Source organism: Miniopterus schreibersii, assembly GCF_964146895.1.
Source record: "Miniopterus schreibersii genome assembly, chromosome: 6".
Lineage (NCBI taxonomy): Eukaryota > Metazoa > Chordata > Mammalia > Chiroptera > Miniopteridae > Miniopterus > Miniopterus schreibersii.
This window is the reverse complement of record NC_138107.1, coordinates 30,788,880-30,816,177: the sequence shown is the minus strand read 5'-3', so window position 1 is coordinate 30,816,177 and position 27,298 is coordinate 30,788,880. Positions and strand designations below refer to the sequence as shown.

Genomic DNA, 27,298 nt, shown 5'->3' with positions numbered 1-27,298 from the left:
TAAGCATGTTTTTAACTTTGTAAGAAACTGCTAAATAAATTTCCAAAGTGGTTGCACCATTTTATACTCCCACCAACGAGACCCAGTTACTCCACATCTTCATCAACACTTGGTACTCTCAGTCTTTTAATTTTGGCCATTCTAGTGGGTATGTGATGGAATTTTATTGTGGTTTTAATTTCCATTATGACTAATGATATAGAATATCTTTTCAGGAACTGATGGGTTATTTATCTATCTTCGATGAAATGTTCATTCAGATCTTTGGTCCATTTTTAATTGTCCGCAGTGGGTAATGCTATCCATGCTTTAGGTTTTTTGTTGAGCTGTAAGAATTTTCTGTGTATTCTGAGTGCAAGTCTTCACTCATATATATATATAGTAGGATATTTTCTCTCAGTCTATGACTTTTTAAAAAATTTATCTTTAGGACAGTAGGAAATTTAATTTTGATTAAGTCCAATTTATGGATTGTTTTAAAGTATTTTTTTATAGATTTCAGAGAGAGGAAAGGAGAGGGAGAGAGTGATAGAAACATCAATGATGAGTCATCGATCAGCTGCCTCCTGCACGCCCCCTGCTGGGGATCGAGCCCGAAACCCCGGCGTGTGCCCCTACCAGGAATTGAACTTTGATCTCCTGGATCATCAGTTGATGCTCAACTGCTGAGCCACACTGGCTGGGCTGTGGATTTTTTTTTTGGTCCTATCTAAGGAAAAGAGTTTCTCCTATATTTTCTTCTACAAGTTTTATAACTAGTTTCTGCATTTAGGTCTATGATTCCATTTTAAGTTAATTTTTATGAATATTGTGAGATGTAGGGCTCAGAGTTCTTTTTTTTTTTCTTTCTCTTTTTTTAAACATAGGTGTCCATTTGTTCTAGCACTATGCATTAAAAAGACTAACCTTTCCCCCATTGAATTGTCTTGGCACCTTAGCAAAAAAAAAAAAATCAACCAGCCATCTGTGGGAAGAAGCATTTCTGAACTCTCTAATCTCTTCCGTTTATCTATATGTCTGTCTTTACACTAATACCACATTGTCTTGATTGCTGCAGTTTTATAAGAAGCAGAGCCCAAGCTAGCTCCTCCCAGAGAGTTCATACCAGGATTCACAAATTCATATGCTAAGCTGGCCACGTGCAAGCAGTATTACCTTATTTGTATTAAAACTTAAGGGACTAAAACTTCAACCTGACTTAATTTCATTTATGTCCCTTTCCCCTATATTTCTCATGTTTTTTCTTATTTGTAGTGGTGTCATTTATATACATACTTTGCATATTAAATATACAGGAACGTTCCTCATTTCTGTACCTACAACAGTGTTGCCTCCCTGGTTTCTTGAAATGCGGCCTATCTGGTCTGCTTTTCACTTCCCCCTGGTGAGAGGAGTATCTCCCATGACAGCACAAACTAGTAATGAAGGGTGATTGGCATGTGGATTCAGCTTTGGGGCTGTGATGGGGAATGGTGGGGACTGCGGCAACCAGGGCAGGGCAGGTGCAGCTGCAGCTGGAAGGCACAGAGCCTCTCAGTGCCACTGTTGCCATAATGGAATGCTAGCCTAGTTTGCCAAATTTTCAGAAAGACCTGAATTGGTTGGATTTTAACATGTCTCAATTTAAAAACACAGAAACTGTGCAGACCAAGCCAAACTTTCCTATAGGGCCACATATGGCCAGATGCTGCAGTTCATGACCTCTGGTCTTCACAATAAGTAAGAGCATAGAAATGAGTGAACAATACACCTCAGGTTAAGTCTGTGTCATACCCGACGTAGGTGGGTAGAGAAGGAATGATTGCCTTAGGTACATGTGAAAGGGATTTCGGTTTTTAAATAATAGACTTTATTTTTAGAACAGTTTTAGATTTATAGAAAATCTGAGAAGATACTAGAAAGTTCCTGTATACCCCATACCCAGTGTCCTTGTTGTTAACATTTTACGTTAGTGTGGTACGTGTGTTATAATTCATGGACCAATGTTAACTAAAGTTTTTACCTAGTGTCCTTTCTCTGTTTCAGGATCCTATTCTGGATACTGTGCTAACTGTCATGTTCATGGGTTCCTCTTGGCTGTGTCAGTTTCTCCGATTTTTCTCGTTGTTGATGGCCTCGAGGTCAGGTACATTGCAGCATGCCTCTCTAGTGGAGTTTTTCTGAGGTTTTTCTCATGATTAGAATGTGGTTATGGGTTTTGGGGAAAAGGATCACAGGCGTCAAGTGCCATTTTTGTAAATCATGTCAAGGGTACGTACTATCAGCATGATTCAGCAGCTGGTACTGTTCTGGCTCTGGTTGTTGGGGGCTCTTTCAGCTCATTTCTCTTGGTACCTCCTCCTCAGTGTGAGTTTGTTTGGGGGTCTTGTTTGTTGCTTTTTAAACACCGTACTTTCTAGCACTACAAGGTGCTTTAGGCTTACCTTGTATATTTCCCACCCCAGTCCTAGAAGCAGCCATTTGTGCAAGAGGCCCTGGTTCCTTCTATTAGAGAATGTGTTAGTAAAGACCACAGAGGTAAAGTGCCATGCTCAGCACGTCGTGTCAGGGGTACATACTATCAACATGACTTGTCCTCTTAACCTTGATCATCTAGCTGAGGTGCTGCTTACCAGGTTTCTTTACTCTGCAGTTATCCCCACCCCATACTGTTTTCTTTGGAAGGAAATTACTGTGTGCAGCCACCCCTAAGGAGTTACGCTCCACCTTCTTGGGTGGGTGAGGGTTGTCAATGTAAACTGTTTGGAATTGTTCTGCTTGGAAGATTTGTCTGTTTCCTTATTTGCTTATGTATTCAATCATTTAATTATATACTTTAGGTTGTATTAGTATCCAGCACTTATTTTATACTTTACCCCTTTATTTTGTTGCTCAGATTGTTGCAGCTTTGGCCATTTGGGGCCCTTTCAGTCGACTCCTGTGGGTCTTTTCCATACCCCCATCAATATGTGGGGTTTTGTTTGTTTTAGGGTTTTGGTGCACTTCCTCACTTTCTAGCTCCAAAGATACCCCAGGGCCATCTTGTATGTTTTCTGCCCTGCCCTAAATCAGCTACTTCAAGTAGTTCTGATCCTTTTTTTAAGAACATGATATTAGAAACCAAGATCTGGGTGCCAGGTGGGCTCATTGCTACTGAAATGTCATTGCTTCTAGGTTTCTCAGCTGACAGAACAAGAAAATATATGTGAGTGTACTAAGCCATGTTTATACGTGTATATACATGGCTATAAACATATCTAGAACTGTCTCTATGTTAAGCTATACATAGTTCATGCTGATGTCTTCAACTCTACCCCATAACCACATGGTCATTCTAGCTTTCTCTCTGCTTATCTGTAAGTTCTCACTCCAGCAGTGAGGAACCTGGCTCACAATATCCACCATCTGAAATGGATCTTTTTTTAAAAAAATTAAGGAGTGCAGTGAAATGCTCCTGTCAAGGGCCGGTAGCACTTGAGTTCCTTTCTTCCTGGAAGGTTTTTGGTCTTCTGTCTACATTGGTTAATGCTACTCACGCTTTACGCTTAGCTCATGCTGATGTCCTCAAGGAAGTCTCGACAGGGCCCAGAGCAGGTCAGATTCTCTGCAACATGTTCTCGTAGCATCATCTGCTTCCCTCACAGCCCTCGTCAGCATAGAACTTAAGGAACTAATTTCACGGGTAGTTGTGTCATTGCCTTTTCTTTCCCAGAATGTTGGCTTGCTCACGGGCTAGCACAGCACTGGACACACATTATGTACATGATAGATATTTAGTGAAAAAATACAGAGGGAATGGAAGAAATGTTATACTCCACCTTCTGTCCAGTGACATAGGAGAAGGGTTGAGAATATAACATCAGGAACGTTTCTACTTTCTAGAGCTCTCAACTCCTTTAAAGTAATTAGCTTACATACCTCAAAGGTTCATGCTATGGATGGTGGTAGGTGGAAATCAAAATAGGCAAAAACCAAAAATGTCCTGGGCAACAATAAAGTTATGTGAAGGACACTGTGGAACAAAGAGCATTGAGCCAAGTGACAATTAGTTGAAGGAAATAGATGGTGAAGCCATTAGGGGGCCAATGCAAGAAAGAGAAAGAGCAGGTATGATGTTAACTTTCAGACTTGTTCCAAAGAAAAGTTATGGTATGTTGGACCATATAAATGCATTTTCTGTGTTGGAAAATATCAGATGTGTATAGACAGTGAAACTGGGAAGGACCCTTGTCTCTAGGTCATCACTCCTGTATTCCTACATCATATTTGCACTGCTCTTCTCTTTAATTCATTAGATCCTGTTGGATTCGGGGTGGGTTTTCATTTTCCCTCTGAAGTTATTAGTTTAAAAGGCAGGATACCAAGTGTAACATCCTTTATGTAATTCTAATCCCTGACTATAGCATTTTAAACTTCAGAAGATCAAGGACTTTATTCATTTCCATTCAGAAAAAATAAAACAAGATTTCACCTAGTGGTATGTCTTGAAGGACACTAAAGGCATTTCTTTAACTTTTTGTCTTACTCTGAGGGCAATATGATCACACATGTGTGCTCTTCTGAAGCGTGGCCGTCCCTGGAGCTGGCTGTTGGCCATCTCTCAAGGAGGGACCAAAAGCATGCAGCTTAAAGCTGCTGGGGGAAAGTTAGCTAAAAAACAGGAGCTGGTTGTTGGTAAGGGTTTCCAGACACGGGCGCCCCGGTTACCTGCTGCCTCCTTTTCTGGACATGAAGATAAACAAGCACCACCTGCCCTGGGATGGTTGAAATGGCAGTTTGCCTGGAGGCGTGTAGGGGTGTACCGAATGCACCTTTGTATCCTTTTAGCAGTTGGGTGTATGGAAATGACCCTGCCAGAAGTGGTTTTGACTTGGTAATCTTGCCATGGCAAGTCCAGGCAGGAGGAATAAATGACAGAGGGTGGCATTGAATCAATAGGGAGAGAATGCCTTTGGGGTCCCACCTGTTCGTAATATTGTAACTTAAAAATATGTGAACTGCTTCCTCTCTATTTTAATATCCAGGGCTTTATTACTTGACTTTAGATCAGAACTCACACCAGGCACCTGAAATTGTGCCTGTTACGTAACTGCTATTTCTTGTTAAGAAAGTAACAACACTTTTTAAATACTGAGAATATTTTAGCTATATGAAAGGGTTTTATATATAATAGGAACAGTCAGTTACATTTGCACCCCTCTCAGAAAAGAACTTGGCTGCCAAGGATCCTTAAAGAGCACAGATTCAGAGGAAAGGACACCAACAAAGGATAGATCCAGGGGTGACGTGAAGGCGTTCTGTAAATAGCTGTGCTATTTTCCCGTGGCGTGTCTGGCACTCTCTATATAGTACTGTGGCCGTGTCTGAGGGGCTGCGTGTCTGTGTCTGTGAAGAAGCATCCACACCAAATCTCAGAGCAGTGCCCACATGGCAAGGGCAGCTGGCTCTTTCTGAAGTTTTAAACTCTTTAAATGACAAACTTTTTTATTTAGCATCCTTGTAAACAGACTCCTGCTTCATCACTTCACCTTTAACACCACTCTGGAAAAAAGTAAAGTTTAAACAAATGTTAGTTCTGAGATCCTCTCAGAAATTTGGAGTGTGCTAAGCAAAACCTATCTTTTCTAGCACAGAACTGACACAGAAATAAAAAGTTTTCCTTCCTTGATTCATCTCATTACCTAGAACCCTAGGCCATTCTGTACTCTGTGGACAAAATTCCATGTGTCTTTCGTGACCTAACTTAAATGAAAAAGCTTGCCACAAAACATGCCTGGCCATATTTGTTTCTTTCCCTGTGGTCCCACAGTTATGGTTTATTATATTTTCTTTAATGCTAATTTCTCTTTTCCTATTTAAAAAATATTTTTGCCTTCTGTTGTTTTATTATCTGTTCTCCTCTTTGATTGTGAGCCTGTCCCTTGCACAGCGCAGGCACGTACTGACTGCTTGTTACGTGTGGCCCATGTTTCAGTTACTACCTGGTGCTTTCACACTTACCAATAATTTTTGGCACCTGCTGTATGCAGGGCACAACCCATGCATTCTCAAGAGGACACACAAGTCTGAGGTGGCGTCTGCTTACCTGTTTTTCACAGATTTGAAAATTTAGTGCAACTGGACAAAAGCAGTTAGAGAACTGAAAAATCATAGGCATTTTAAGAACATATAAAAAAAAACCCACAGTGCTCTTTTTAGTGCCAGAAGGCCATTCTGTTAATTTAAGGAAGAACATATATATTAGATTTAACTTCATTTCTTAGTATCTTTGGCCTGTTTGACATATAAGACAGAAAAATTGAAATCATTTTATATTCTGCAGTGTGGGAGCAAATAGGAGTCTGAAGGTGGAATGAGTTAGGGGAGAGCTGTATTTTTATGAAAATTTTAGTAAATTTTCTAGATTTTTTTCCCCACCTATGGAGAAAAGCTAGGACACAAAAGCAGTGGGTGTTGTTATTGATTCAGAATTAAATCACTAAAATATTGCTGAGAAAAATTAAAGATCTCAGTAAATGGAGAGATATATCATGTCCATGGATTAAAAGACTCGGTATTTGCTAAGATGTCAGTTCTCACCAAAATGATGTGCTGAAGTGGACATACTATGAAACTCATCTGGAAATGAAAAGGGGTTAGAACTGTCAAAACAACTTTGATAAAGAACAGAGTTGGAAGACTAACACTACCTGATTTCAAGAGTTATTATAAAGCCATAGTAATCAAGATAGTGTGATATTAGCATCAAAATTACCAAATAGACCAGTGAATCAGAGGAGAATTCCAGAAATAAACTCACACATATAACAACTAGTTTTTGACAAAGAGGCAGAGGGAGCTTATTTATTCAGAGGCAGATAAAGTTGGGACAATTGGATCTCTATATGCAAAAAGAACTTCAGTCGTTCCCTCATACCATATATACAGATTAGCTCAAAAATAGATCATAATCTAAATGTAAAACTAAGACTATAATACTTCTAGAAAGGAGTAGAAAACCCCTGTGACTTGAGTTAGGCAAAGGTATCTTAGCTATCACACCAAAAGTATGATCCATGAAAGAACAAGTTGATGAACTGGACTTCATCAACCTTTAAAGTTCTGATCTTCAAAAGACACTGTTATGAGAATGAAAAGATGAGCCACACATTGGGAGAAAATACTTATATCTGAGAGAGAATTTTTATGCAGGTATGCAGAATATATTTTAAAAACTCTCAAAACTCAATAGAAAGGAAATATTTTTAAAATAGGTGAACGATTTGAACAAATATTTTATTAAAGAAGTGATACAGGTGGCAGATACATAAGTATATGAAAAGATACTCAACATCATTAGTCATTAGAAAAATGCAAATTAAAACCACCGTGAGATACTGCTAATACCTATTAGAATGACTAAAATTAAATGCTGACTATAACAAGTGTTGATGAGGATGTGGAGTAACTGGAACTCTCATATAGTGCCGGTGGGAATGTAAAATGGCACAACCACTTTGGAAAATAAGTTGGCAGTTTCTTAAAAAGTTAAATGTATACCTACCATATGACCCAGCCATTCAACTCCTAGGTATTTATCAGAAGAAAAAAAGTCCACATAGGCTTGTACACAATACTATAGCAGCTTTACCTGTAATAGTCAAAAATCTGAAACAACTGAAGCATCCATCCACAGGCGAATGGATTTTAAAAAATCAAAAACAAACAAAAACTGGGGCACATCTATACAATAGAATACTGTTCTGCAATATAAAGGAATGAATTGCAGCATGGGTGAATAACCATATAGTTATGTTGAGTGAAAGAAGCCAAATCTTAAAAAATAAAGAGTATACACTCTATGATTCCATTCATATAAAATTCTATGAAATGCAAACTAATGTATAATGATAGGAAGGAGTTCAGTGGTTGCCTAGGGATAGGGGATGTAGAGGGGTTTGGGAGGGATGGATTTAAAAAAGAGCACAAACAAACTGGGAGGTGATGGAGATGTTTATTGTCTTCCTCGTGATGATGATTTCATGGCTATATACATATGTCCCAGTGTATCAAATTTTACACTTTAAAAAGTGCATTTTATTCTTTCAGGAGTTCCCCAAGACCACCCACGTTAAATGGTTCACTAGGACTCATGCCACTCAGCATATAGTTAGTTGTACAGTAAGTCCTCATTTAACATTGTTAATAGGTTCTGTGACTAAGCAAAATGATGTATAAAAAGAACACTTTTACTATAGGCTAGTTGATATAAACAAGAGTTAAGTTCCCACAGAACCTCATCAAAGTTATAACCAACTCAACTTGAGCAAAATTATGTTGAGGACTTGTGGTTAAGATTTATTACAGTGACACAGTAAGGATACAGAGCTGGCTCTGTGAGGGAAAAAGACATCAGGAAGGGTCGGGAGGACTCCACTTGCAGGCTTCCGGTGTTCTCTCCCTCTCAAGGCTCGCAGGGAGCACACCTTCCCTCCAGCAAAGATGGAACCTCGGGTGTATAGCGTTTATGTTCAGGGAAGCCCATTTAAGGGTCAAGGTTTTTATTGGCGTCTGGTCACCAATATTTTGGATTCCTGAAGGAAAGCAGGAGTTTAGTACCCCAGGCAGGCAAAAAAACCTCATCAGTGTATGGATTACTTCAACAGCCAGGTTTTCAGATGCCAGCCAACGGTCAGCCTTGCATGCAGGCCCTTCTAAAGATGACAGTGTCAGGACTATCCATTCTTTTCTGCAGTCAATTATACCTCAGTAGAAATTTTAATTTTTTTGTTTTTCTTTATTTAAATAATTTTTTACTTTTCAGTTATAGTTGATATACAACATTACATCAGTTTCAGGTGTATACTCCAGTGATTAGAGATTAGATAATTTACTAAGTGATCATCCCAATAAGTCTCGCACCCATCTGACATCATATATAGTTAATAGAATATTATTGACTGTATTCCCTATGCTGTAATTTGCATCCCCGTGACAATTCTGTAACAACCAATTTGTACTTCTTAAACTCTTCACCTTTTTCACCCATCCCCCAACCGCCCTCCCCTCTGGCAACCACCAGAATGTTCTCTGTAGCTGTGAGTCTGTTTCTGTTCTGCTTGTTTGCTTATTTTGGTTTTTGGGGTTGTTTTTTTTTTAGATTTAATTGTTGAGAGAGATGTATTTATTGACATTTTATTCATATTTTTTATCCTTTTTTTTTCTTCTTAAGACCCTTTAATATTCTATGTTATACTGCTTTGGTGGTGATGAACTCTTAGTTTTTTTTGTCTGGGAAGCTCTTTATCTGATCTTTGATTCTAAATGATAGCTTTGCTGGACAAAGTAATCTTGGTTGTAGATCCTTGCTTTTCATCACTTTGAATATGTCTTGCCACTCCCTTCTGGCCTGCACAGTTTCTGTTGAGAAATCAGCTGACAGTCTTATGGGAGTTCCCTTGTAGGTAACCAACTGCTTTTCTTTTGCTGCTTTTAAGATTCTATCTTTGTCTTTAACATTTTGCATTTTAATTATGATGTATCTTGGTGTGGGCCTCTTTGGGTTCATCTTGTTTGGGACTCTCTGTGCTTCCTGGACTTGTGGGTCTATTTCCTTCACCAGGTTAGGGAAGTTTTCTGTCACTTTTTCAAATAGGATTTTAATTTCTTGTTCCCTCTCTTTTTCTTCTGGGTACCTCCATGAAGTGAATGTTGGTACACTTGAAGTTGTCTTAGAGGCTCCTTACATATCTTCATTTTGGGGGATTCTTTTTTCTTTTTGCTGTTTGATTAGGTGTTTTTGCTGCATTATATTCCAAATCACTGATTTGATTCTTGGCTTCATCTACTCTACTGTTGACTCCCTGCAGTTTATTTTTCATTTCAGTTAGTGTTTCCATTATTATACCTCAGTATAATTTTTTAAAAGATCATCATATATGTCAGTATGAGCTAGCACAAGGCAACAGTGATTAAGTTATTAAAAAGGAATAGACTTGAAAAATAGTAATTTCAGATTTGGGGAAAACCAACATAGATCTTCATTACTTGGAGAGCTTCATGCCCTTATGTCCTTTTGTTGGAATGCAGTGGGATATTAATAAATAAGTAAAATTGAGATGCTTGGCAAATGGGAGCATCTAATTATTTTTAATATTTAATAATTTGACTTTTCATTTGAATTGCATTTGAAAAACCATTCCCAAATATATAATTGTCCTTTTCATTTAAAAAAAAAAAAAAAAATCCTTGATTGATAATCATTATTTTAACCATTGGTTACTGATCATGACCCAGTTCTATAGCAGATGAAAGATAAGGCATTGGTGTTAAGATTATAATTATCTTAACACTACAACCTCATCCAGCTAAGAGGGTACGTGGAGCTGGAATGCAGCTGATACTTTGATGGCTGGGCCCACAGCCATGGGCCTTAGTGTGGAGTGTGTCTGCCTGAAAAGGGGACACCTTTTCTAGTTTGCCAAAGCTGCCATGTGGGCTGCCTATAGCCCTGCTCAACACATGTTCAGGAAGAAGGTGGTGGTTTTTCTAAAAATGCTGTCTAGTATCGTTGGGCTTTCTTGTGAACATGTCTTTCCTCTCAAAGAGATCCAGCAGATAACTTTCAGTTGAGGGTTGCCTTTAACCAGAACTCTGCCAGGTACAACAGGATGTGCTGGCAGCTGCTTTAGCTGCCTAGGTAAGGTGTTGTCTTTTGTAATTTGGCCCAATTGCCATTGAAAGACAAGCAAATTTAAGGTATGTTTTTCTTTTTGTCACCCAGGAGGACGCCTGGTGTCTCTTCTGTATCTGCATCCCATTATTAATGTCGCCAGCCAAGATTTCTGTGTGTCTATAACAATAAAAAATTCAGAGAAAGGCAACTCCTATGGCTCCTCTGAGTAAGATTTTGCTGTTTCTGAGTAATAAAGCTTCCTAAAGAGGAGCTAAGCCTTCTCACTTCTGAAGATACAATTGTTTAGAAGATTCAACTTTGGGACAAATAGGAAATATTTGACAGTCACATCGTAGCTTCCAATAAGTGAAGTTCAGATAATGGCACCCACTGTAGTTCTCCTAATCCTTCCTGAGCCGGAGGCTTAGTTTATGACGGAGTACACAGCCGATGGTGCTGAGCAGACAGACAGTAATTGGTTAACAGTCTATCAGCAGAAGGGTTCTGTTTGGAAATGTTCAACTTTTGGAAATTGACACCCCCCCACCCCTTCCCATTTTTTCTACATGGCTCACATTCTTTCCCTCCTTTCAAATTATTTTCCCTAAGGAAATTTAAACCAAATCTCTTTCCCCTTTTTATAGATGCGAACCACACGCAAGGTCTCTGTCTGGCCAGTAGGCCTGGTTGGTGGGCGACGTTATGAACGTCCGTTGGTGGAAAATGGCAAAGTCGTTGGTTGGTACACCGGCTGGAGAGCAGACAGGCCTTTTGCCATCGACATGGCAGGTGAGGTGTATGGATGGTGACATTTGCATCTGCCTGATTGTTCTTATGGCTATTCCCATTGTAACAGGACACGAGATGAAGGAAGCTTTAAAAGACCACTTGAGCGAAAACGCTGAAGCATATCAGAATCAGCAGATGAACTATTTAAACCAGGGGTGGGGAACCTTTTTTCTGCCAAGGGCCACTTGGATACTATAACATCATTTGTGGGTGATACAAAATTATCAATTTAAAAATGAGCTATGAAAAAAGCTCCTAGATTTATTGAATTTCGAGTCCTGCCTGTTGCCTTGGCAAGGCCAGACCAACTGATTTCGCAGGCTGTTTATAGCCCATGGGCCAGACGTTCCCCACCCCGATTTAAACCTTCAGAACAGGCTTTTGGTTAATTCAAGTGGAAATTTATTTTGGGGGCAATTAGAAAATGCTCATTCCTTTTCTATTTTGCCACTGTCCTTGTGGCCGCCCTTTTATCCAACAAATGTTTATGTGCCAGGTGCTGGGTTGGGCACTGGCGAGTCCGTCGTGAGAACTGGACCTGGCCCCTACCTTTTGGTATTCTCTCTAGAGGTCCAGTTTGTCACAATAAGTCACATGCTTATTGATAAATTTTATAGTGATATGAAATTGACAAGCTAATCAATTTAATTCTTATTGATCAATTTAGTGCTGCTTGGTACATTTAATAGCTAAAATATAAAATTGGATTACTGGTTTTTCAAGCACTTATTAATTTTGAGTAGAACTGTATTTTAAAGTTTTTTATTCTCTAACCAAACAATTGAATTAAATAAGACCTGTAGCAGACCACAGATTCTAAAATGTTACTTTATCATGAAGTGACTCATTTTTTGTGGGTTGTATAAAATGATGCCTGTGATAACTGTGGAAAGATGCAGTTTGAAACATGAGGCTTAGAGGCAGAAAAATCACGGACATCTATAACCCAGAAGACAACGGCAGAAAAGCTTCAAAATTGATCTCATCAATCTTCAGCTTTGAAACATTGCTCTGTCTGTCTGTCAGCCTGTGCTTGGCCAATCTTTTGTGTATATTTCCCTGCTGCAGTCAGAATCTCTGTGCTCAGAATTCTGACAGGATGAAGGCTGTGTTCTAAACTGGATCCATCACTTTTATTCTGACAATACTATAAATTGGAGGAAGCATGATTATGAAGAATACCAGGCGCATGAGCTGTTGGGGGATGCTCTTGTGGATGGCAGCGTGGTGGCTCTGTCGCACTGCGTCACGGGAGAAGATATTTTTACTCAGTGTTTAGCAAACACTTCCTGAGTGCCAGGTTTTGGGGACTATGTGTTATTGTCTCTAACTCCAAGGGCAGACTAGATCCTTTACCCTCTCCCAGGCCCCCCTCTCTGCTTCCTGACCTCTCCATCCTTCTTCTAACCCTAGCCTATGCTTTGGTCCTCAGTTCTTGCAGCCCCAGAGCTGAGCTGGCATCTCAATCAAAGCATTTACCTGAAGGCAGACAGAGAGGTAGGTCAGCCATTTCAGATCTGCCCATAAACCAGCAGAAATTAAGATCTTTTTAACACTGTTGTCCAGTATGGTGATAGAGATATATTGAACTTAATTTTGGTTTTAGTTTAGTTGGTGTAATTTGTTGTATTATCTGAGCTGTAACTAAGTGCAGAAAATATGGTGATCTTGAAAATTAGAACATTCTGTTAACCAGAATACCAGCTGTATAAAAACAGGAATCTGCATATTGGGAAGAAAGAGCACATTCCTTGGCTGAAGTCTCCAGACTCCACATCCATTGTGGGTATGCCATCCGTTTGGAGGGTTATGGAGTTGGAAGGACTTGAGGTGAGGGGGAAGACAAGCATAGCATCTGCCTGGATGTCCTGTGCCTGCCACTGCCCTCCCCAGTCCCATCTCCTGAGAAGTAGGAGGAGTCACTCAGGAGTGGAAACCAGGTTTTGGCAGTGCCCTGCTCCTGTGCCCTTGGGGTAAAGGGCTCCTCCTCTGCATTGCCCCAAAGTCCTGCATGTCCCCCATCCCACCTCGCCCCCATATACCTCGTCCCCTGCCACTCATCTTTGGGTACACCTGCTCCCATAGTTCCTCCTGCACATCCTAACCTTCACCTTGGGACCTGCACACATGCCCATGGCTGGAATGTTCTTTACATAGTTCAGCCCTACACATCCTTTAGTTCTCAGCTTAAAACTCACTTTCTCAGGGAAGTCTTTGCTGACATCCCAGATTGATAGGCCCCCTGACCTCATTATTACCTCCGTGGTTATAAGCCCCTGTACTTCGACACCACAGCCCTTACTACAGTGGTGTGACATCTTTAACTGTCATTGTTGACGCTCCCACCCCCACCTCAGACAGAATGCAGCCACAACTGTCCTGCCCTCCACTCCATCCCAGTCCTAGTCCCTTGTGTACCCATACCCCAGCCCTAAAGTGGGCTGAGGAATTGCTCTATACCAGAGTTCCTGTCCCCACTGCAGGCTTACCAGGCAAACCTTTTAAAAATATATAGCCCTGGCTGGGGTTGCTCGCTCAGTGGTTAGAGCATCGGCCTGCACGCTGAAGGGTCTCAGGTTGATTTTCCAGTTGATTCCTAGTCAAGGGCATGTACTTGAGTTGCAGGTTCGATCCCCACCCTGGTCAAGGCTCATGCAGGAGGCAACCAATCAAAGTGTCTCTCTCATATCGATGTTCCTGTCTCTCACTCTCTCACTCTCACTCTCACTCTCTCTCCTCCCTCCTCCCTCCCTTCCAATTTCTCTAAAAATCATTGGAAATGAAAAAAATATTCTCAGGCAAGGATTAACAATATGTATATAATATAAATGATAACTCTTAAATTGAAGATGGTGAAGGGGTCACTCACACTAGGCAGATGGCTAAAGCTCTCTTTCCCTGGGCTCTCTGGAAATCATGGTTGTACAGGGCCTTCTTTCTTCTGACACTTGTTGATGGATCGTGCCTGGGTTAATTCAGTTGGCAAGCCCTTTCTTGGTAGACAATGCAGAAATGGACTTCAGCTCAACCCACTCAGATGCCAATCAAAGCCAGATAAGCACAGCCAGAATTGATGTTGGACCTTGTTTTATGAATATAAACACTGCAAGAAAATGGAGGGAATAGCCTTCTTGCCACTTGGGAGCCACTTGTAATTTACATGTGCTGTTTTCAGTGCATGAATGTTTTGTATGAGAAAGAGAAACTTGTCCAATGTTCTCAGTAGAGTGACTTGGTGTGTCATATGGTAGCTTTTAGTACAGGACCTGGGGACTGACCTGGGACCTTGGCTTTAGGCCGGTGTGGTGTGATTGTCCCTGGAGTGGTGTGTGGGGTCTCTGGGAGAGGACTGCAGCTGCAAGCCTGACAGCTTACAGAACCATAGGGGTGGCAGTGGGGTGTTGGGGCACTAGGAAGCCTGTTGCCCATTTCTCATTCATTTCCAGAATGACATGCATTCCAGAGACTTGTAGGCATTTGATGGCTGCTACGTGTTCAGCCCTGTCCACGTGTACCTGGCTGTGTTGGGTGGAGGTGGGTGTTTGGGGTCAGGAGCACCAGTGCACAGTGTGCCTATAATTATGGTACTTTCTCTGGGGTAGCTGGCGATGGGGCAGCCATGTTCACCTGGGCTTGGCAGAGGTGGAGATGGAGGTGGAGGGATCCACTGAGCCCTGTAAGGGCTGCAGGGGAAGTGGGGAGAGGGGGTTCCAGGGCCCCATCCTACCTCCACTATAGCAGCTCTGCATTTACATAGTATAATTTCCTCCAAATTTCAGTGGAATAAAACTATCCTTCATGACTAAGAATTTTGAAAACCAAAAGTTTTCTCTTACATCGGAAAACTCCAGCAGACTTCATCATTATTGTTTACCGAACTTACCAGGCAGCAGGCATTCTTGGGCATTCTGTGCGCTTTCTTATTCCTCACTCAAGGCTGAGAGGGATGTGCTGATATCATCATCATCTTCAACCATAAGGAAACGGAGGCCTAGACCTGCTAAGTTACTTGTCCAAGGGTGCACAGTGATTAAGCGGCAGAGCTGGGATTCAAACTCAGGTCAGTGTGTCCCTAGGGATGGCCCTGCCACTGGGCTCAGAACCCTTCTCACCCACTTACAGCCGGGTGACCCAGTTCTTGATCTCTGCACCTCTGTTTCCTTCCTCTGCAGAGCAGAGGAGATGGAAATCTTCACCGAGGTACCTGGTCCAACGCTGTAGACACTCAGTGACTATTATGTCTCTTACCCAAGAAGCAAGATCAGCTGTGTCTCTGGGCTCAAATGGCTCAGATATTTGTCCAGGGGAATTGGCTCAGTGCCGGGTGTGACTGGTCGTCATGGTGGTCACATCCAGGCCGGTGCAGGCGGCTGGGGGTAGGGGGGTCGCTGACCGCCAGGCCCCACTCCAGCACAGGCAGTCTATTTCTGGGTTTCCCACCTGTAGATTGGGGATCAGACCACCTACCTTTTGGTGAGGTTGAAGGGAAAATAGATCATGTGCAAAAGCCCCTGCTGTCTATGTTCCAATCCTCGCTGCGTTCGCCGTTTCATCCTGGGCGGCCGTTCTTTAGAGCATGCAAACTCTCTGCTTTGGGCTTGTGATGAACTTTGTTTCTTTCCTGGCTGATGGACCTCTGCTCATTCTCATTCAGTGAATTAGCTCAGCGGGCCCGACGGCATGTGGAGATAAATGCCGGCTCCTGCTTTAGATAAAATACCGTTAAAAAAAAAAGAGTCACCAAGAGAAAAAGAAGACAAAAAGATTATTAAAAAGTTGTTGAGAAGCAGTTACATGCTCGTTTTCTTAATTTCCCAGCTGAAACACTAGACAAACAAAAAGCATTTGAGCTTTCAAAAGAAAATGCCATTTATAACATTGAGATTTGTAAGGTGCAGCGTGCGTGTCAGCTTGGCCCTGCTGCTGAGAAGGGAGCATTCTCCGTACCGATGGCAGGTGGAAAGGACTGAAAGAATGAGGCGCACATTTTCCAATTAGGTCACAAGGGGGGGGGGGACTTTCCTAAAGCCCTTAAGAGAGCATTGGTAGATATAATTCTCATTTGGAATCTATTATAGACAGTTTATTAGTGCAGATAATAAGAATTAAGGCTTACTGCTCTGCACCCCTGACCTGGGGGCTGGCACACCTGCCAGTTTTCCTTGGCACACAGGTTGGTTGCTGTGACTGCCACTCCTCTCTCTGCACTGGCTTCAGAAGTTTAAGTTAGCCGGGTTCTTGCTGTGTCCCCCGAGCCGCCGTATCACCCCAACCCCAAAACACTCCGCCCTTCCTCCCGCCTCCTGTCAAATCCAGCCCCGCACCTGGTCCGCCCTGCGCGGCCCCAAGCGGATGGGCCTCCAGTATGAGGGGAGGCGCGCGCCGCCCGCAGCCCGGAACAGGGAGCGTCACTTTGTCTTCCCATGTTTGCCTGGGGGTTTCTGGGCACCTCCCAAGGCTCATTAGTGGTGCAGGAACCGCTTTCTCCGGGAGGTTTTGCCCGATGTTCCATCCCGCAGAGATGCTGCTCCCACGGTCCCGAGAGTCCTGCGCTTCCTCACTTGTCCCCTAGGTGGCGCTCAGGCCCGCCGTCCTGCCTTCCCCTCCCTCTGCCAGCCGCGCCCTGCCCTGGGGGGAGAGGGCTCAGTGACTTCCCCCTGCACCCCCAGGTCTCGCACAGCCTCTGGCAGTAGGAGCTTGAATACATTTTTGCTGAATTCATGAATTTTGTCTTCCTTTTCTAGTTTAATTTTCATTGTCAAAATTAAAAGATACAGCCTCTTATTCCTTCTGAGAGCACATTGACATTATTTCTTAATGTGGGATTTTGGAAAAGGAGGAATATTGAGCTGTACTCCAGAGACTTCTGTAAGGAAGACCTAATTCAGTAGGTCTCAACCTGACTACACATCAGAATGACCTAGGGAGCTTTGAAAAAATACCCAGACCTGGGCTCCATCGCTGATCAATTAACCCATAATCTCTTGGTGTGGGGCCTGGTGTTGGGATATGTGTGTATATATTGTAAATTTTTGAGGTGATTGTAAAATACAGCCGGAGTTAGGAACAGCTAGTGTAGGTGGCCACAGGCTACTCTCATGTTCCTCCCTGTGGTTCATTATAGTCCATTAGTAGATATGACCCCCTCCCAACACCACCCACTGGGTCATTCTGGAGAATGCTCAGTAAAATCATTTCCATGGAAAGCACTTCCACTGGTCAAGCAAGAAGAGAATTTGAGCACAGGAAAAGGGTTTAAGTCATAACAACTGAAAAGCACCACCAACAATATAAGGAAAGACTGTGCACTGGGAATGCAAATATATTTTTTATTGTGGTAAAATACACATAACAATATTTAACCATTTTTAAGTGTACAGCGTTGCATTAAAACATTCTTATTGTGCAACCATCACCGACATCCATCTCCAGAAATTTCTCATCATTACAAACTGAAACATTGTACCCATTAAACAATAACTCCCCACCCCACCCCACCTCCTTCCCTGGTAACCACCCTTCTACTTTTTCTCTATGAATTGGACTGTTCTAGGTGTTTCACATAAGTGGAATTATACAACATTCGTCCTTTGTGTCTGGCTTATTTTACTTAGTATAATGTCTCCAAGGTTCAGGCATGTTGTAGCCCGTGTCCGAATTCACTCCTTTTTAAAGCCGAGTAATTTTTCATGTATATGTAGACCAGCTTTTGTTCGTTCATTCATCCATTGGTACGCGCTCGGTTGTTTCCACCTGCGGCTATTCTGGATACCGCTGTGAGCCGGGGTGCACAGTCACTGTTTAGGCCACTGCTTGCTATTATTTAGGGCATGTACCTAGAAGTGGAATTGCTGGATCATATGGGGATTGTATGTTTAATTTTTTTTTAGGAACCGCCATATTTTTTTACACAGTGACAGCATCATTTTACACTCCCATCAGCAACGCACAGGAGTTCTAGTTTCTCCATACCCTCGCCAACTCTTGTTATTTAAAATTGTTTTTACACACTGGGGTTTGAAGAAGAGGAACACAGACATCTTCTCCACCTCTTCTGTGTTTTCTGGGTTGGTATCAAGTGGCTTAGTGACGTGCAGAAGTACTCGTGGAGAATGGAAAGTAGAGAACCTCAAAGGTGACATAAAGCGCGGCCGTGACCGCCCTGTGGACCCTGCCCTCCTCGGCAGGTGCCCCTTTCTCGCCAGGGCCCCTTCGGCGCCCGGCCACCCACTCCCTAGAAGGTCGTTCTGGGTATTTTTAGCGTTCGGTTAATTAAGCCTCTTTTATTCTTAGGATCAAGTTTTCACCTTTGTCCAGCCTCCCCATTGTTTCCTTAGGAGGTTTGGTTTCCTAAGATGGTGTATTGTTTTCAGAGCCGAGATTTAAATGAACCGTTCATAGATTAAATAAAGAATACTGCTTGGAAATGAAGAGAGTTTTATTCTTTCCACAAAGGACAGTGGCTGCTAAATAGCTTTTGAGGAGCTTTACAAACTAGACAATCATTTTTTTAGAGTGGTTTACCCCGAAGCAATCACAGAGTTTCCGTCAGCGTCCTGGGGAAGATGAACAGCCTGTTCCACAGCCAGGCCGTGCTTTTCATTCCTTTCTGCACTAGGAGAAAATCATTCTAAATTATAATTGGAAGTAAATGTGAAAAGCTATAGTTCAGTCTGCACTTAGGAAGCAATAGATTAGGAAGGACTCTATCCTGGCTGTTAAAAAGCACATTCAGTCGTAGAACCATGAAAATCTGTATAAATACTTGCTTGAAACAGTGGCAGTTTAGAGATGAGGGGGAATAAATCCCTTTAATACAGCCCTTCCTTGTGCTTTCTAGATCTGATTTAAATCTAGTGAGAGTGAGTCCCCAAACACTGTTAGTCACAGGTTTGTTTTTCAGTTGGACAGTAGTTCACGGATGCCAAGGCTGGAAGGTACAAGATTATGAGAAAGAAAGAAAAAAAAAAGCACTTAAGTAAAAGTTTTCCATTTTTTGTTGAGATATAATTGATATATAACTATTTTAGTTTCAGGTGTACAGAGTAATGATTCGATATGTATATAAATTGCAAAATGATCACCACAATAAGTCTAGGTAACAACCATCATCACACAGTTAAGATTTTTTTTTCTTGTGATGAGAACTTTTAAGATCTGCTCTTAGCAACTTTCAACGATACATGATAGTATTATTAACTATAGTCACCGTGCTGTACATTATATCCCTAGGGCTGGTTTTGTAAATGAAAGTTTGTACCTTCTAACTATCTTTACCCTTTTTGCCCACCCTCTACCCTGCTTCTGACACCCACTGGTCTCTGGGTTATTTTTTTTAATTCCACATACAAGTGAGATCATATGATATTTGTTTTTCTCTGACTTATTTTACTTAGCATAACACTCACTAGGTCCATCCATATTTTTGCAAAAGGTAGTATTTCCTTATTTTTATGGCTGAATATTATAACATTGTGGGTATGTGTGTATCACATTTCCTTTACCCATTCATCCGTCAATGGGCACTTAGGTGGTTTCCCTATGTTGGCTGTTGTAAATAACACTGCAGTGAACATGAGCCTCTATATATCTTTTTGATTTAGTGGTTTCATTTTCTTTGGATAAATATCCAAAAGAGGTAATTGCTGGGTCATTTGGTAGTTCTATTTTTAATTTTTTGAGGAACCTCCATGCTATTTTCCGTAGTGACCGAATCAATTTACAATCCCACCAACAGTGCACACACCCTCCCTCGTCAACACTTGTTGTTTGTTGATTTACTGATGGTGGCCATTCTGACAGGTGTGAAGTGATATCACATTGTGGCTTTAATTTGGATTTCTCTCATGATTAGTAATGTTGAGCATCTTTTCATATGAATATTGGCCATCTGTATGTCCTCTTCAGAGAAATGTGTATTTAGGTCCCCTGCCCATTTTTAAGTCCAATTGTTTGGGGGGTTTTTTGCTGTTAAGTTGTATGAGTTCTTTACAAATTTTGGATATTAACCCCTGATTGGATATGTCATTGATGAATACTTTCTTCCACTTGGTAGGCTTTTTGTTTTGTTGATTGTTTCCTTGTTGTGAAAAAACTTTTTAGTTTGATACAGTCTTTTTTGTTTGTTTCATTTGTTTCCCTTGCCCTAAGAGATGTATCAGAAAAACCATGGCTGAGAGCACTGTCAAAGAGTTTACTGCCTGTGTTTTCTTCTAGGAGTTTTATGGTTCCAGGTCTTACATTTAAGTCTTTAATCCATTTTGAGTTTATTCTTGTATATGGTGTAAGAAGGTGGTTTAGTTTCTTTTTTCTTTTTTTGCATGTATCTGTCCAGTTTGCCGAGCACCACTTAATGAAAAGAATGTCTTTACTCAATTTGTATATTCCTGCCACCTTTGTCGTAGATTAATTGACCATACAGGCTTGGGTTTATTTCTGGGCTCTCTGTTCTGTTCCATTGATCCATGTTTCTGTTTTTATGCCAGTACCATGCTGTTTTGATTACTATGGCCTTGTAGTACAATTCGATATCAGGCAGCTTGAACAACAATTTTGTTGTTCTTTCTCAAGATTGCTGTGGCTATTTGGTACCATACGAATTTTAAGATTATTTGTTCTCATTCTGTGAAAATGCCATTTGTATTTTGATAGAGATTGCATTGAATCTGTAGATTGCTTTGGGTAATATGGACATTTTAATGATGTTAGTTCTGCCTATGTATGAGCACAGGATATGCTTCCATTTATTTGTATCATCTTTAATTTCTTCAATGTTGTACAGTTTTCCAAGTACAGGTCTTTTACCTTCTTGGTTAATTTATTCTGAGGTATTTTATTTTATTTTTTGGGGGATGCAATTTTAATGAAATTGTTTTCATAATTTCTCTTTCTGATGGTTCATTATTGGTGTATAAAAATGCAACCAATTTCTGAATATTAATTTTATATCTTGCTACTTTAGTGAATTCATTTATCAGTTGTAATAGTTCTGGGTGGAATCTTTAGGGTTCTCTGTGTATGCTAATAATGACAGTTTTCTTTTTTTAAATTTTTTTATAGATTTGAGAGAGAGAGAGAGAAACATCAATCTGCTGTTGCACCCATTCACACATTCATTGGCTGACTCTTGCATGTGCTCCAACCAGGGATCAAACCCACAACCCTGGCACATTGGGACCACACTCCAATCAACTGAGCTGCCTGGCCAGGGCCCACTTCTTTTCTCATTTGGATGCCTTTTATTTTTTTTTCTTTTCTGATTGCTCTGTCTAGGGCTTTCAATACAATGTAGAATGAAAGTGGTAAAAGGAGACATCCTTGTCTTGTTCCAGATCTTAAGAAAAATGCGTTTAGTTTTTCCCCATTGAGTGATGTTAGCTGTGGGTTTGTCCTGTATGACCCTTATTACACTGAGCTAGATTTCCTCTATTCCCACTTCGCTGAGAATTTTTATTGTAATGAGTGCTGGATTTCATCAAATGCTTTTTCTGCATCTATTAATATGATCATATAATTTTTTCCCTTTGTGTTTATGTGTGTATCACATTAATTGATTTGCAGATATTGAACCAACCTTGCATTCCAGGAATAAATCCCACTTGATCATGATCTTTTTTTTTTTTAATAGTATTTTCAGCTTTATTGTAAAAATGCACATGCAGCAAAGATTGTCATAAGTCATTTCTTAGCTCTAATTGCACTGAGTACTTGTTCTTGAGCAGCTTTTTTTGCTTTTACCATTTCAACAAGTTCCTTATACTGTTTCATGCAGTTCTTCTTTGTCCTGCCAGGCACTGTTTCTGCTGTTTCCCCCAGTTTTTCAGGTGTATTTGGTGACTGCATTTACAAAGCTTGTTACAAAAGCTTCTGTTCTGTTTTCTGGGGGGTGAAGTCTGTGCATGGACCTTCAAATCACTCTGAATGTGTTGCATTGTCTGCTCGAGGCACCACTCTGTGCTCTTTTAAAATTTCTCCAAAGCTTTTTTATGTCATCTTTTTTATGAAGGTCACATTTTTGAAGACTCTTTGCTTTGCCAGTAACATCTTTGGTGGTTCTCTTGCCTCCAGAAGAATGTATGTTATAGCTGTAACTTCCCGTCTTGAATTTGTTCCAGCAGGGAAAAGGATCACAGCTTTAATTAGTAATTTCAGATCATCTTCTGACCAATTTTTACTGCCATTTCCACCTCTGCCAGTTGATTTCTCTGCATTCATAGATGTTTGTCATACATGAGCCTCAGTTTCCTCTTTCTCTTTTATAATTTGCTCATTTATTTCTTCTCTTTTAAAAAAAGTATGTTTTTATTGATTTTTAGAAGGAGAGAGAGAGAGAGAGAAAACACTGATGAGAGAGAAACCTCAATATTGATCAACTGCCTCCTGCACGCCTCGCCCCCGCCGAGGATCAAACCTGCAACCCGGGTATGTGACCTGATGGGAATCAAACTGGTGACCTCTTGGGGCATGGGACAGTGCTCAACTGACTGAGCCACACCAGCTGGGCATATTCTCTTTTTCCCCCTACTTCTTTTGTTGACGATGTGAGTGTTTCATTCAAGCACTGTAAACTTGCTAGTTCAAGGCAATCACAAAGTTTTACCAGTTCTTCTGTCATTTTAATCCATTCGGCCTCATTATCAGAAAAGTGACTTCAGGTCTTGGCATAGGTTTCGAAGTTTATGCCTTTCCATTTTAATGTCTTTTTCTGGGTATTTTTTTCTTTCTTTGCCAGTACTGCTTGTCTAAATTCCTCCTCTTCTTTCTTTTTAGCTGAACAAGCAGCTTCTAATTCAGCTCTTCTTTGATTTTCTTTAACTGCTTGCCCCTTCTGTTTTGCTTCTGCTTCTTTCTTCCTTTTCTGCTGCTTTCTTAGTCTTTTCTTCTTCCTTATTTTTTTTATTCTTGGATCACAGCTATGTGCATTGTCAACTAATGTTCTTATCCTGTTCATTTCCTCTTTTTTTCTTTGTGCGCTGTTCTGCTTTTCAGTCCGTGACCTCTCATCACCACATTCTGCTTTTATACTTTTTCATCTAAGTAAGAAAATTCTCTCCAAGGATCGAAATTATACTGGAAAGAATAAAATGCATCTGTATCTTCAAATGATGAATTCATATTCCCAAATTTAAGGACATATTTTTCTATATGACCATCTGGAATTTCTTTCAAACACAGGAAAACACTTGGAAGAAATTATCCTTTGCTTCACTTTGAGAAGGAACCAAGTTATCAAAAGTAGGCTCTACACTGTTAAGTGCTGGTCTTTTCACTGGATCAGATAACATTTCATAAGCTTTAGTTGTGCAAGTGAAGTCATTATCTCCTTCTTTTGTGGGCTCACCAGCTGCTCTCCATTTGTCTGGGTGATGTTTTAAAACCATTGCTTTACGAGCTGCTTTGATCTGTCTCTGTGTAGCTTTGTGTCTTACATGGCCCTGACCAGGGACTGCATCGTGGTCCTGGTTCTTTCAGGCATTGGGATCATGTGTTTTCAGCATGGGAAAGTCTTCTAACTGCAGCTCTTCACCTTCTGATTCATCTGATAACTCCTGTCCTCCAGATCCTGAAAAGAGACAGAAGCATTTCTGTTTCTCTTAACAAAAGCTTCCAACCTTCTTCCCACAGGTTCAGACTGACAGTGTTGAGGCTGTGATTGGAAACGTTAAGAGAGGCTTCAGTGTACTGCATGGAATGAATCAGAGGTCAGAGGGTGGGCGATGACGGTGTCTTGGCCGCTGCAGTGCTCAGCAGGAGCAGCATGGTCTCCCCACGGCGCGCCCTGCATCCTGGGTGGAGGGCTCTTCGCGTCCCCTCCAGTTCTGCGTCCCTGAGCCTCGCACCTTGGCTCTATGACACCCTGCATGATCTTTTTCAATGTAGTGCTAAATTCAGTTTGCTAGTATTTGTTGAGAATTTTTATTTCTATGTTCATAAGGGATATTGGCTTATACCTTTTTTTTTGTAATGTCTTTGGTTTTGGAATCAGGGTAATGCTGGCCTTGTAAAATGAACTTGGGAGTCTTCCCTCCTCTCAAATAGTTTGGAATAGTTTGAGGATAGGTGTTAAGCCAACACTTGTTATTTCTTGTCTTTTTTATAATAGTCATTCTAACAGGTGTGAGGTGATATCTGATTGTGGTTTTTGGTTTGCATTTGCCTGATATGAGTGATGTTGAGCTTTTTCTTGTACCTGTTGGCCATTTACATGGGAAAGTGAGGGACTCAGAATAGCCAAACAATTTTGAAAAAGATCAAAGTTGAAAGACTTACACTTCCTGATTTGAAAACTTACTATAAAGCCACAGTAATAAAGACAGTAATAAAGATAAACATGTGAATCAATGGAAATAAATTGATAGTCCAGAAATAAACTATTACATTTATGGTCAGTTGGTTTTTGCCACAGGTGCCAAGACCATTCAATAGAGAAAGAATAGTCTTTCCAAAAAATGGTACTCAGAGTTATAACTATACTAAAAGCCACTTAATCACATCCTTTAAAAAGGCAAATTTGAGTATATAGGAATTATTTGTCAATAAAAGGGAAATAGGGAAGATACACAAGCGCACCACGCACACATGCACACGACACTCCAAAGGCAGTGTGCTTTGCTAGGAAGAGATGAAAAGAGAGTTGGCCTCCTCAGAAAGGATTAGAGAAAAGAGGAGAGGAGGTGCCACACACACACATATTTCTTTCTTTAACAGGTTCCCTGAGTCTATTGTGTGTGTGTATATTTTAATTTGATAATTGAATTTTTCCTTCTTACTTTTTAAAGTGTGTAGGGAGAGACTTCTGAGATGACCTGATACCTGTTGGCAACAGTAGAAGTGTGTCAAGTGCCCAGCATTCTGGTACAACTAGCCAGAGTGAGTGTTCAAGAAAAAGCAGCTGTAGCTTTCTTGTGACCAGACCATACAGGTATTGTTGCCAGAAACTGTCCTCTGCTAACTGGAAGTGGTTTTGATTTGTAGCAGCCTGGCTGAAATTAGATTATGTGGAGTTAGAAAAGAGAGAATGTGCTGGTGGGACAGGCACATGGAGGTGAGGCTGAGTTGAAAAATGATAGAAAAAGCTGGTAAGCATTCCTGATGCTTCTGACTATGGCTGGAGGGGGCACTAGGTGCGCTGAACACCTTTTTCCTTTCCAGTTTGTCTTCTCTCTCCCTCCCCAACTTTCCCTCTTTCCTTTCCATTCCTTTTTTCCCTTACCGCCGCGGTTAGGACCTTCAGTGCGTTGTTGAATGAGGGTCGGGAGCAGACATCCTTGCCTCGTGCCCATCTGCAGGGGTTTATTTTAAACACTGTCTTTTACCACTGAGTGTAATGCTGGCAATAGGTGTTTTGTAGATGCCCTTTATCGAGTTGAGGAAGTTCACTTCTATTCTTAGTTTGCTGAGGAGCTTTTTAAAATTATGACTAGATGTTGGATTTTGTCGGTGCATTTTCTCTATCTATTGAGATAATGAGATTTTTTTTAATTTTTTTTTAGTCTCTTAATTCTCTTAAGTTGGTGAATTACATTGATTGATTTTGAAATGTTAAACCAACATTGTAATCTTGGAATAAACCTCACTTGGTCATGACTTATTGCCATTTTATTGTTGAATTAAGATTTTTTTTGTGTGTCTGTTTTCACAGGAGTTGTTGGTCTGTAGTTTTCTTGTAATGCTTCTGTCTGGATTTGTATCAGAGCAATACCGGCCTCATAGAATTTGAAAAATGTTCCTTCCTTTTCCAGATCATGGGAAGTTTTCTTATTTCTTCCTTAAACATTTAGTGGAAGTCACTAGTGAAGCTATTTGGGCCTGAAGGGTTTTTAGGGGGTTTATTTTGTGTATGTGTGATTTTCAATAGAAAGATTTTTAACTATAAACGTATTTAATGGATGAAGGGCTGTCGAGATTCTCTCTGTCTTCATGAGAGAGCTTTGATAGCTTGCTTCTTTCAAGGAATTTGCCCATTTTTACTTGTTTTGAAATTTACTGCCATAAAGTTGCTCATAATACTCCTTTGTTATCATTTGAATGTTTGTAAAGTGCACTGCTGCTCCTCTCATTCCTGGTCATTCCTGTCTTCTTTTTTCCCTAAGTATGGGTAGGTATTTATCAATTGTATTTTTCCCTGCTAAGGGCATGGTTTTGATTTCACTGATCTTCTCTATTGTTTTCTATTTCTATTTCAGTGGTTTTGGCTCTTTTGTTTATTCATACCTTTTTTTCCCTAAGTACTGCTTTAGATACTTCCCACAAATTTTGATGTCTTTTGTTTTCATTCCCTTTTGATTCCTGTTTGATCCATATCTTATTTAGAATTATGTTGTTTAGCTTCCAAATATTATATTTTCCTGACATCTTTATATTACTGATTTATATTTTAATTCCATGTGGCCAGAGAAATATTCTGTATAATTTGTATTCTTTTAAATGTATTGAGACTTGACTTATGGCCCAGCCTATGGCTGATCTTGATAATGTCCCATATGTACTTGAAAGATTGTGCGTTCCACTGCTCTTGGGTGGTGTGTTCTATAAATGTCAGGTTGGTTGCTAGTGTTGTCTGTCATAGCCTTATAGATATTTCAGATTTGTAAAATTTTCAGTTATTTCTTCAATATTTTTTCTATTCCCCTCTCCCACCTTTCATTCACTTTCTGTACTTGTGTGTGTGTGTGTGTGTGTGTGTGTGTTGTTGTGTGTTTCCTTTTTGTTTCCCTTCGGCAGTTTCTGTTGGTGTAGTCAAGTTTACTAATCTTTTAGTCTGTAATGTTTTATCATGTGTTACTCCCAGCCAGTAGGTTTTCCATCTCTGATATTGTGTTTCTCATCACAATGAGATAGATCACTTTGGATCTTTTTATACCTTTCATATCTCTG

The 27,298-nt window shown here is 40.7% G+C and overlaps 1 protein-coding gene and 1 pseudogene across 3 annotated transcripts in view; one reads left to right on the top strand and one right to left on the bottom strand.

Annotated features, from left to right (window-relative positions):
- B3GAT2 (beta-1,3-glucuronyltransferase 2) overlaps positions 1 to 27,298 on the top strand; it is a 59,150-nt gene that overhangs the window by 23,349 nt on the left and 8,503 nt on the right. For both annotated transcript variants that reach the window (XR_013998966.1, XM_081139464.1), the window contains exon 2: positions 11,278 to 11,422. Coding sequence is in view for 1 of the 2 variants with exons in the window: in XM_081139464.1 (XP_080995590.1) it covers positions 11,278 to 11,422 (145 nt within the window). In the remaining variant the exon portion in view is untranslated. The remainder of the gene's footprint in view (positions 1 to 11,277; positions 11,423 to 27,298) is intronic.
- LOC308558468 (dnaJ homolog subfamily C member 2-like) lies at positions 22,100 to 24,181 on the bottom strand (annotated as a pseudogene). Its single transcript has 3 exons — positions 24,105 to 24,181; positions 22,915 to 24,068; positions 22,100 to 22,703 (listed from the first exon to the last, which is right to left on the bottom strand). The product of its transcript is annotated as a dnaJ homolog subfamily C member 2-like (transcript).